The 11,761-nt window shown below is 41.0% G+C and overlaps 1 protein-coding gene across 1 annotated transcript in view; it reads right to left on the bottom strand.

Moving 5' to 3' along the window:
- LOC133124356 (ubiquitin-conjugating enzyme E2 E3) overlaps positions 1-10,842 on the bottom strand; it is a 47,469-nt gene extending 36,627 nt beyond the window's left edge. Inside the window, exons 1-3 of the mRNA XM_061235492.1 lie at positions 10,626-10,842; positions 9,150-9,356; positions 7,751-7,801 (exon numbers count right to left, since the gene is read on the bottom strand). Coding sequence (XP_061091476.1) covers positions 7,751-7,801; positions 9,150-9,349 — 251 coding nt within the window. The 5' untranslated portion in view covers positions 9,350-9,356; positions 10,626-10,842. The remainder of the gene's footprint in view (positions 1-7,750; positions 7,802-9,149; positions 9,357-10,625) is intronic.
- Positions 10,843-11,761: the final 919 nt, after the last annotated feature.

The following is an 11,761-nucleotide window of genomic DNA, read 5'->3' as shown; positions in this document are numbered from 1 at the left end:
GCCTTTTCCATCTATGGGATGTTACCAGGGGACCAGGGAATGACATTCTCCCAGAAGCTCACAATATTTTGTTTCGGAACGTACCTCCATTTTGACTTCACAGTTCAGTGCATTTTCAGTACAGCAGAAAACATTTGAAATATAAAACTGCTTTGCATTTACAATTGTTTGGTTCGCAGAGTGTGCCAACCTGAAAGTCTGGTACTGAAAAAGCGAATTTTCCAGCCTTGACAAAGTAGTTCACAGGAGTCCCTCCCCAGATTGCGAGTAGGTAGAGCAGCAGCATAAATATACACTTTTTTCTGGGCACAGTGGCACACCACCACTCTTACATTCTTTAGGGAGAACCCTGTATTTAATCTAATATAGAGTCTATTAATCACAAAAAACAATCTTTTAAGTGAAATGTTTGCATTTGCTGTAAGCCTCAAAAGCCTCAATCAGCCCTAATGCTAAAATCAGCCTGCTCTCAATCAAGGTATGAGCACAGATCTCTGACAACAGCCACAGCCATGGAGAATGCCTACTGTACGTCAAACAACATGTGCTCACCACTGGGCAGATTGTTTAAGATTCAAACCTCTGAAAGAATCCACAATCTTAGAGTTGTGCACTGTAAAGTATTTTGGAAATTTTGCACATTAAAGTTAGAGGCAATATACTTATTTATCACTTTTTGGCCACCCTCACTTTACTGTATCAGATTATTTATTGTACTTAGTTTTCATAAATTGAGTACTTACTTGCCACTTTAGAGAGTCCGTCAGGCTGGCTGCTGCTAGTGTGCTAAATGTCATCTACTGCCTGCCCACAATAGAGATTACTGGACATAACGGTCTCTCGTGATTCTCATGTCCGTTCAATAGCAGAACGTTCAATTAGCCTAATTCATGTCAGCATGCGTCTCCCCCATGTTAAGTCTATGGACAATTTATTGTCAAAACTGAAATTATGAGGTCAAATTCAAATTTAATAATTTGAAAAAAGCACATATATTTCTGAATTGCCCACAAAATGAGTGGTCCTGTCAAGATTTGTTGGATTGAAAAAAAAAAAAAAGAATATATATATATATATATATATATATATATATATATATATATATATATATATATATATATATATATATATACTATTTATATTTTTCCCAAGTCTTAATGTTTTATGCAAAACATTTTAAGGTATCCATAACACAAATGGTGAAACAGCAATATCAAAATCAGTAGTTGGCGAGCCCATTGGAGTAGACGTGAAGCATTGAGATTGGTTTACAGGGCGGCCTGTAGCATAGTGGTTAAGGTGCATGACTGGGACCCGCAAGGATGGTGGTTCTAATCCCAGTGTAGTCACAATATGATCTGCACAGCCGTTGGGCCCTTGAGCAAGGCCCTTAACCCTGCATTGCTCCAGGGGAGGATTGTCTCCTGCTTAGTCTAATCAACTGTACATCGCTCTGGATAAGAGCGTCTGCCAAATGCCATTAATGTTATGTAATGATACGGATGGAAGTGCCAACCAAACCAAACATACAGTGATCACTATAATATTATTATAGATCCTATTAAAAAGCAGCACTTCAACAAAATGGAAACAGGAATGTCTCACTGCAAAGTATTTGCTATTCCATGCTACTTTAAAAAAGAAAAAAGAGTGTGACAAATGTCATCATCTACAGTACTCATTGTCAAAAAAACAACAGCCCAAAAAAGATTACATCATTCTGAAGTAGCTAAACCCCAGAGGAAACCAGCACAGTGAAATCACTGCCATGCATTAAAGCAGAAAGGGGATAATAAATTATTAAAACTACAGCTAGATCATTGCTTATCATATCATTTATTTGGCAGGACAAAGCAGCCCTCTGATAATCAAAGAAAATCAAGCGCAAGGACACTTGGCGTGCTGGTGTGGCACCCAGTAATCAGAGCTGCGAAGGCAAAGGCTGTGTTCTTTCTTAAATAATAATATTTTAATCTTTATCATGAGGAAACATGTTCTATTCTTTTTTTATCTGAGGTCACAACAGGTTGTTTGTCAATTCAGACACGAGACATTTGACTTTTTCTTCTCAAAAGTACAGCTTGTGCCAGGATTTAAATGAGCATATCAAGCTGAAAGATTGGACAGAAAGATAATATTAATATCTTAAGATAAGCTGTAAGCTTGTGAATCTCCTCTTCACAGCACACAGTATCTTAGGCTATATGAAACCCGAAATGTGCTTCTGGCTCAAAAGAGCTCAAAATGAAGGAGCATATGAGACCATACTTCATCTTCAACGTTAGCTGGATGGCATTTATTTATTTTTAAAATCGGTGGGTTGATGGCGACTACTTATTAGACCGAACATGTTTGGTGAATACATTGAAAAATGTTTAATCAATATACCTCATAGCTGCTTTATGCACAGATTTTATGTTCAGATTAACATGGAAAGCCTGAGATCACAAAACATAACGGCCTTCTCTCCATTTTATGATGCTTTTTATCGTTTAGTTTTGAACTTAGAAAATAAAATGCTAATTTGCCAAGCATTTAAGACCTCGACTGACTTCAATGCTGACAATGTTGGATCACCCGACATGCAAACGTATGTGCTGGCTCAAAGATGAGGAGCACCGAAGACCCTTTCCATGCAAGGAAAAGCCGGAGGAGAGAGTGGTTTGTCAGGAGCGGTGCTGTTAGCTCTAAAACACCTCACAGCTTCGCAAGTACCAAGCATAAACTCTATTACTGGGAAAAAATGTGAACATAAACAGGATAAATCAAGAGAGATGCGCTTCGGGGTCCCGGCTGTGCCTTTTCATTGCGCCCGTTCTGAATGCATAACGAACGTCATTAACTCCCGTCAAATAACCATTTGTCCATCTAGTCGTTTTTGTGTGGCTTGCAAATGCTCGTCCTGACGCTCTTGCACTCCCGAACGCGGGCAAGTTATACCGAGGAGACTAAACCCCTCAAAACTGTGATTTTAAACCGCTTGGTGCAAACAGGCGACTTCCTCGAAGGTCAGACTTTAATCTGGAACACAACCCCCCCCGCAAAAGGGACAAGGCGGGCGCAATAAACAATCACATTAACTAACTAACTGGCTGGAAAAATAGCCAGGCATCTCCCCTGTGGGTCGTCCAACACGCCAAAATAATCACGCCAGACACTAAGATTTCAGTAACCTAACCAAGCATTCCTCTCCCACAAACAAACAAAAAAAACACAACCAAAAGGCTGAGTCCTCATCACCTGGTAACGGAAGGATACCCTCCTGGCACACGGCTCCTTCCTATGTAGATATCTGAGAGAGTGGCGGTGTGGCTGGGGAAACAGGCCTTGTAGGGAAAAGCAGTAGGGTGCGTTGCAACTTTCCTGTTCCTCAAAACGTTCTTCCTAGAGAGCTAGCGACAAAACAGTAAAACCGCTCTTGCAGAATAAAGGCCGGGACGCGGTAGAAAAGCTGGGAGATGGTCACAGAAATCGACGGCGTGGCTTTTTATGCGAAGGGCAGCCACGGGCAGAGCATGAGCTTTTGCGGCGTGGCTCTGAAGCACAGCCGAAGCCTTTATCCTGAAAGGCTGTGCAGCCCCGTCTACAATCTCCGTGCCGCCTTAACAACCTGGCTGGCAGGGTTATAAAACCGCTGGCGCTCCCTCTGCAAGGCTCACCGTAAAGAAAAGCTGATAATGACGCGTAATAGAGATTCACTGTGGCTTTTTATGGCGGGAGGATTTCGCTGCTATTACCCGCACTCCGGCTGCAAAATACCGGGGCTATAAAATTGGTTTTTAAGGAAGTGAGCGCAAATGGTAATTTAGTTCAGATGCAGGATGGATAAGGTTTTCGCCCGTCAGGCGCATCTGCTCTGCAAATAATGCGTCTTGTTAACATGCCGTCAGTGCCTTGGAGTTTGCAAGGGAATTTTTTCTTCTTTTTTTTCCTAGTTTGCTTTTATTACAGGGGGGAAGGTACATAAACACAACAGTGCTATGATCCTTGTGGCTAAGCCAGCAGCTGTGTGAAATTGGTACGATCAACAAAGGTTTTTCCTTTTCTTTTCTTTTTTTTCTACTTTATTTAAACTTCTATGGCTCCAGAACAAACAGCATGAATCGGTAGATAACGCTTAGAAGAGCCGCCACCCGGTTAACTGCGCTGCTCTTAAGGGCAACACACAACATATTTCACTTCATTTACCACATTATTGGATGTAGCAGTGTCACACACAGGATCGAAACCACTTAAAATCTATCCAATCAAAAGGTGCATGACATGGACTCCCTCGCTGATAAAAAGATTTGGCTCACCAGCTGCTTGATTGGCAGGCAGACACTGCAGTATAACACAACCAGTTGCAGAACAGAAGCCACTAAGCAGCTTGGCACTTTATGTCAAATTAAAACATGGCATCATGTCTAGTGTAAATTTAGATTGTGTCTGTCACTCAGTGTGGGTGTATTTATTCCACCTCCACTACTCAGTGCAACTTCTCACGCGACCTTTCACAGATTGTCGCACACATAGCACCTCGTTAAGATGCAGACACAAACACCTGCATGCCAACAGCCACCCTCTGCGCCAAGATAGAGGCCCAAGTGTTTTAAACATTTCAGCTGCTGATTTCACTTTCAGTTACAACAAGAAATGTATGCATATATGTCTGCTTGAGTCCTATACAGTGCAGTACAGTGCAAGTATTTGGAAAGTGGCACAATTTCTGTTCTTTTGGCTCTGTACTCACATTGGATTTGAATAGTCTTAATGACTGTTTATTTTGGTAAGCATATTGTTTCTTTTTCTTTTTCTTATTTATTAGCCTCATAATGGCTTCCTTGACTTTCATTGGCACAACTCTGGTCCTCAAGTTGACAAACGCCAATAGCGGACTCCAAAGGCAATTAAAAGCCTTTGTCATAGCATTTGTTTCTAATGTTATGGCACTCTGAAACGGGTGGTGGATGGGTGGGGTTGAGAATGAAGGTGGAGGCTTCTTTAAAGGGTGAGCACCGCATAATGGCCCCACAGATATTAGACCAATTATTGTTATTATAGAGGTTTTTCCAATACTTATGCTGGAATTGTTGTTAGTATGGCTAAAACATTGATAAAATGATCGCTGCTGACAGAAAGACAGCCATCAGCCACTCAGGTTTGAGCCAGAGGTAACGTTACATGGATTGGAATCAGAGGATTCCTACGTCCAAAATTTGCGTCGGCAAAACAGATATTTTCACGAATACACAGCGAGTGCGTTAATTCATTGGACGGTGACACATTTTTTGTTATTTTAGTTTGGTACTCTAGCTGTTTTGAGTTTGAAAGGATGAAATAACAATGATGTTGAAATGCAGACTGTCGGCTTTAATTTGAGGGTATTTGCATCCATATTGATGAACCGTTTAGAAATTAAATAACCTTTTGTACGTCGGCTGCAGTGAGTACGACCAGACCCTTCACAGTCCTGGAGAAGCCACTTCGCTCACCCAGGGTTTGCCACTTTCTGCCTGGATGTGCACGTATTGCGGACAGCTTACAACGCCTACTCTGAGGACGCAAATCATCAGTACATCCAAATGACATCTTTCCGGCCAACTGTCCATTGCTGTGCCACTGTAGCATGAGTTGTTGCACCCCGAATACAACGCACCTTTGTAACGTTACAATCGGCAATCGCAGCAAACAACGCTAATATCACAATGCTACAGCGCTAACGACGGCACCTTCAATTATCACGAAAATTACTTTCGCACATTCCGAAGTTTGCTTAAAATGGGAGGCGGGGCGAAGAGAGTAAGCGATGACATCTTTTAGGACTTATTTCTTGCCTTTATGTCAATAAAATTATCATTTGAAACACTGTGAATCATAAAATAGGACAACTTCTTCCATTTGGTGGGTGTTTTTCAATATAGATTAAAAAAAATAGATATTCCATTTTAAAGATCTGGTGCTTACCCTTTAAGTGTAAACGGAGGACCACAGCAAGGTCTAAAAACGCACAGTATGCCATTAAAGGCAGTCATGCGACCGGTTCATTCCTACCATACCGCAATTTTGCAATGTGTCCATCACCTCGTTAGTTTTCAACACGTGAAAACACCCTTGTTACCACAGGATCTTAACGCAATGATGCGGGCAGGGGAATTAACAAGCTCAGTGATCTGAAGGCAAAGGCTGAATAGGGGCTCAGCCCTGTTAAGAACCATGCCCCGCCAGCATTAGCAGGAGGCACGTCCACTTCTGAAACACTCAGGGCCAGCGGTCGTAAAAGCCTGTGCTGAGTGGAGCACCTCAGGACACATTTCACTGATGTTTTATGGCAACGGCGGGCAGCAGCTAAATGTGAAGTCCATCACCCTTGGAAGCAACAAAAGGTGCCTCTTTTTCGGAAAGCCGGCCTCGGTCAAGCCCGGTGCGTGCAGAAGTTTGTTTAACAGGAAATAATTAACATGAACAGCAGAATGGAAGACTCAAAATGCAGCGAGAGTTCCCCCCATAAGCCCCAGGTCAGGAAAAGCAAACAAAGACCATATGCTCCAAACTCCAAAGTTCCACAAATAACCCATTATGAAAGATATTGGTCTACTAAATGAAAATGAAAGCCTACAACTGCCAAAAATGAACATTTTTACATAAACATCGATTTATGCGAAATCTTAATGGAAAAAAAGTGAAATGCTCAGCTTGGTGATTACATGCACTATGACACGATACATTGCTTTATTAAATACTTTGGAAAGCATGCCACACAGAGGATTTATTACAAACAGCATATGAACTATAACTACTTCATTGTTTGTTACTGCAAGGTTATTAGCTGAAATTAAGTTCTAGGAGTGTTAGAAAAATGACTTAACACTGCCCAATGGAGATATTACAAGTCACAATCCTGTCAAGAGGACTCTAGGATCTTAAAACTTAATGGGCAGTTCAGCTAGAATTGAGCCGGCTGATTTAATTCAGTTGCATATGAACCCACTGCAGTTATAAAGTTCAATATACACAAGACAACCACAAACAAAGCAGCTATGCCAGATATTATCAACCTCCTAACATAAAAGACCACTCACGTGACCGCTGAATGTTATGGTCGAGGAATGCTAAGGCTCCTACCACTCCCTCGCAAATGAATCCATTTAAATTGGTTATACTTTTTGTGATACTCATATTTTTATTAATGACAAATAAATGTGAAACAACTTGCTGAATATAACAGAGCCAGTGGGAGGGGGAGACTGCTAAAGGTAGGAAGAGGGAGCGGTGATGTTTTATATGCTATGTTTGTGTTGAATTGATATACAAAATACAAATAAAGTTGGTCACAAAAAAAGACCAGCAACACCAAGAAAAAATAAATGGATCGCAATAAGCAAACATCAATTCTCGAAACATTGTTGTATAGGGCTGTCAGAAATCTACAAAAAATACCTTGTGGCATGTCTGTGTTCACCAATTAAACACGTAAAATAAAGCTGAGATGTTTGTGAGCACTAGCAGAAAAGATACTTGTATAAATGCATCTATTGCATTATTAAATCGACACTAACGCACTATAGGAGACCAGAAGTAATCACCAAAATGCTCACTTTCCCTCAGAACAAGCTTTGAAGAAACCAAGGGAAAACATTTAGCAAAAATATGATTAATGATGACAGCACAAGCTCAGTATTTACATGCATTAAGCATGTCCAGCCGTCAGGGGGTCTCGTGCACAATCAGCAACAAACATGAGAAAAAATCCCCAAAAGAGTTCACATACCTGCAGTTAGGTGGGGGATCCAGAGTAATTTCAGCTAGCTCCTTCTGAATTCTGTGAGAAAATGAGGAAAGCGAGAGTTTGAAGCGGTCGGGGAATTACACTGCCCTCTACCAGCGCAGCCTTTAATGCACGGCTGGCTTTCCCTTCGCTACAGCTAACATGGCTGCTTCCTCTTTGTTCTCGGAGGCATAACGCGATTCCCACAACAGCAAAACTTTGCAGTCCCCGTTTTCCCCCGTTCTCCAACCCAGAACCACGTTCTCAACGCCGACGTGAAGCTCTCTTCCCTGGGCTTATATTTCGCGGCTGATCAACGCGTTCCTGTTACTTTTAACGCGAAAGATTTTCTTTTAAAGCTTATATGCAAATGAGGAAGAGAGGGGCGCTCAGGCATGTTTGACATGGGCTTTAAATGGGAGCTCCGGAGTACGAACTAGGCTATATGCAGGGGAGGGAATGGAGTTTTATTCATTTTATTTTAAATGAACGTCTTCTGATCTCGCAAGCATACACCCCTAACCTTTAAATAATTTTATTTGGAATGATTTATTTAATGAGTTATTTTAAGCTTGGTCTTTCCAGTGGTTATCCAGTACCGGTTATACTGTATACCGGTTATACAGTCGTCTGCCTCTTCGCATGATAGAGCAAACCACCCAGTTAAAATGTTCAGATACGAACCGATTGTTGTCGCAGCCTTTTGTACATTCCTTCTCGATTAGGTTAATCTCGTTGGTAACTGTAACGTTAAATCCTTAAAGAAAACGTTATTGTAAAAGGCCATCGGCAAACACGTATCCACTCGAATGGGAATATATTGGGGTGTTCCGAGGCAAATAAATCACTGTCAGGGAAAAAATAATAATAATTTATTAAATATGGATGGTTGGACAGGATTCCCACTTGTATTCAAGACAAGAACATAACGTTTATATCTCTTTCTCCATCTCTCTCTAACCCACACACTTTCTTAATCCTATTAAAGAGGTGTGTACAGAACTGCAGTTCCCCAAATATGCACACCCAGAAAACTATACACATTTTCAGCTACAGCACTTTGTGAGTAAATTCTTCAAAACAACTGACTCAATTACAACTTCTGGTGCTTTAAATGCAATGATGTGAGTTTAAATCCTTCCTCGTGACAAGAATGATCCTTGGATAAATATGACTAGTTGAGTAAAATAACTGAAACAAGTCTATACTCTTTATTAATGATTTAGCATTCAGAACATGGAACTTGGAACTCAATGCACCATACTTTGACAGAGCCTGGTTCTGTGTAATTTCAGTTTAAGATGCCGTTTAAATATCTGACTTTGAGAGAGAGTACATGAAAAGAATCAATATTTGTCACAGGATAGTAAGAATGATTCATAATAATCTTAAGTGTCTTTACCTTTTAGCACTGGTGGACAATTTTGCTGTCGTTTTGCTGGACAGTTTGGTACTTTTCTTCTGCTGCTGAGTCGCTGAAGGCTGTTTTCTCTCCTCTTGTTCCTCTGGTTCGGGTACCGGAGGGTCTCTCTGGTCTGCATCAGAGCTGCCGCTGCTGGTACTCGGACTTTCATCATCTGATCGTTGTCTGTCACTTGACATTTTCCCCCTTCAACAGCAGTGGAAAAAGTTCTGAACTTCTGCTGGATCAACACCTTTCACTTCGGGTAACTATATATAGGCATTGCCAGCCGACGCCGAACTTGGATATTCTTGCAGTAACAGGTTAACGTTAACTCTGGTTTAGGATGCGCAACTGAACCACAGCAGGTGACGTTACAGTAGCAAGTTACGGCAACATTGAATTAGTCTTTTGAAATGAAGAAACTCCAGATATATCCACGATAGCATATAGAACGCAGCTGGAGATTGGTTAGCCAACTGGTTTGTCGCGGTGTTAAAACTCTGAATTTCAGAAGATGGGTCAAAATAGAGCAGCCATCATCAATAACGTTAGTTATTTTGACAAAATTGTCGTGAAGCCGGGAAAAGAAGCGATACAACACGCTTCTTTTCCCGACAGACGCGCTTGTTACGCTCTCTGTTCATGCATGTTATATGATTAGATTAGTCAGATAGTGATATAGCTCAAAATCAACAGCTTGGAAATGTTTATCTAGCTAGCAGTCTATAGTGCTACACAGTCACTGAGTTACGTTATGTACATGTATAGTATAGTTAATTATTTTGGCAAGCCGTTTCACCAGGCTAGGTAGCTAGCGTAGCTGCTTACACAGATACTGATAGCTAACCAGCTAGTTGGCAAGCTAGCCAAGGAGCTGACGGTAGTAGCTAGCTACTGCTGGCTAATTTTAAAATTGCTGGCTAGTAGTATTGTTAGCATGCTATATAGCGGAGTAAAGTAACATGAGTCTCCCCCTATCAAACCATGAGGTAGTTAGCTATAAGACATAAACGAGACGGCGCTATCTCGCTACAAAACACACGACTGTTTAGCCAGACTGCTACATCGCCAGTAGCGTACAAATATTGGAGTGACTGTGAGATAGTAGAGCTGCAAGGGAAGCATAATTGCACCTTTTCGCGGCGAGGGGGGTAGCCAGTTTTTTAAATAAAACATTTCATGTTTCATTCACTTTAAACATTGACCGCAATTTCACAGACGAATTGAAAATTGAAAGTATTTTTCTGCGGTCTGGGATCGAAGTAAATATTGCAGCCCTGAGCTTTAAATCTTTTGTAGAACGAAAAGGTTTGTTATGGTAGGAGACACTCCAGTATCAGCATGGTGTACCAACTGATGCGTGAAGTCAGTTTCTGGCTCCCTCTTTGGCGACAGCCGCTGAAAACACTAAGAAAGGACGATGTTTTCTCCCTTTCCCTGTATTCGTAGTATTCCTGAAAGCTTTTTCTTTACCTTTAGCGCGGTCTTGTCCTGATATGGGGTGGTTAGGAGTGTTAAAAATCCGGTGGAAATAGAAGGGGAAGACGGTAGGCTCCGGCCGAGCTGTGAACATTGGAGAATCGGAAGAGGAGGCACTGTCTGTAATTCCGTGTTGGATTCGCCAGGTGGCGGTGGTCAGCGGACGAGTCTCAAGACTCTTGCCGGCTGTGTTAGACTGGGTCGCTCTTCCATGATCCCTCTCTCTCTCTTTGGAATATGAGGGCTCAAAAGCCAAGTCAGCCTAAGACTGGCTCTGTCATTGCTTTGGAACGTCGTACGAATTCTCCATAATGGAACAACCAAGTATCGCCAATCATCGTCTTTGGTTTTAATGCATACTATCGGACATATGAGATAGCATCAGTTTGTGAATATATCTTGTAGACCTGCAAGATGGAACTTGTATAATGGTATGGAAATGCTCAAAAGTTTAACGCATTAGTCTGATTTATTATTGCTTTTTTTCCCTTCACTTTCAAAATCATTACTAATATACCCCCTTTATTGATATTAGGCTACTCCTTTATAGTATAATTGTATTTGTATTTCCCTGCAATTTGCACCTTATGTTTTATATATATTGTACAAGAGCATGTCATTGCTTGATAAGGACAGTGTCAATATATTATCTTACAAAAATGTGCTGTTCTCACTTTTCACTTTGAATATTTTCTTCAGGTATCTGTTGACATGACATGACATGACATGACATGACACTTCAACTGTTGCACTTACACTTCATTACATTACATTATAGTAATTTAGCAGAGGTTGTTATCCAGAGCAACGTACAATAAAGTGCAAATCAGAACTAGGGACAAGTGCACTGAAAAGCCTGGAGTGAAGTATGGTTCCAAGCAGGCCTGGAATTTCATATTTTAAGATGATTTATTTTTCCATTTTATAAAACAGGTTATTGTTATTTCATATATGTTAACTCGTTCAGTACAAAAAGTACACAGATAACAATTATGTGTGTGTATGTGTGTCTGTGTGTGACAGAGAGATATAGAGAACCAATTGTGTGAGATAAAAAATAGAAAAACTAAAAATAGACTAATCAGGGTCACTGGAGTCTCCCTCCATACCTTTTTGGTATGGTTTTTAAG

Source organism: Conger conger, chromosome 3, assembly GCF_963514075.1.
Source record: "Conger conger chromosome 3, fConCon1.1, whole genome shotgun sequence".
NCBI classification, from domain to species: Eukaryota; Metazoa; Chordata; class Actinopteri; order Anguilliformes; family Congridae; genus Conger; species Conger conger.
This window is presented reverse-complemented; position numbering and strand designations above follow the sequence as displayed.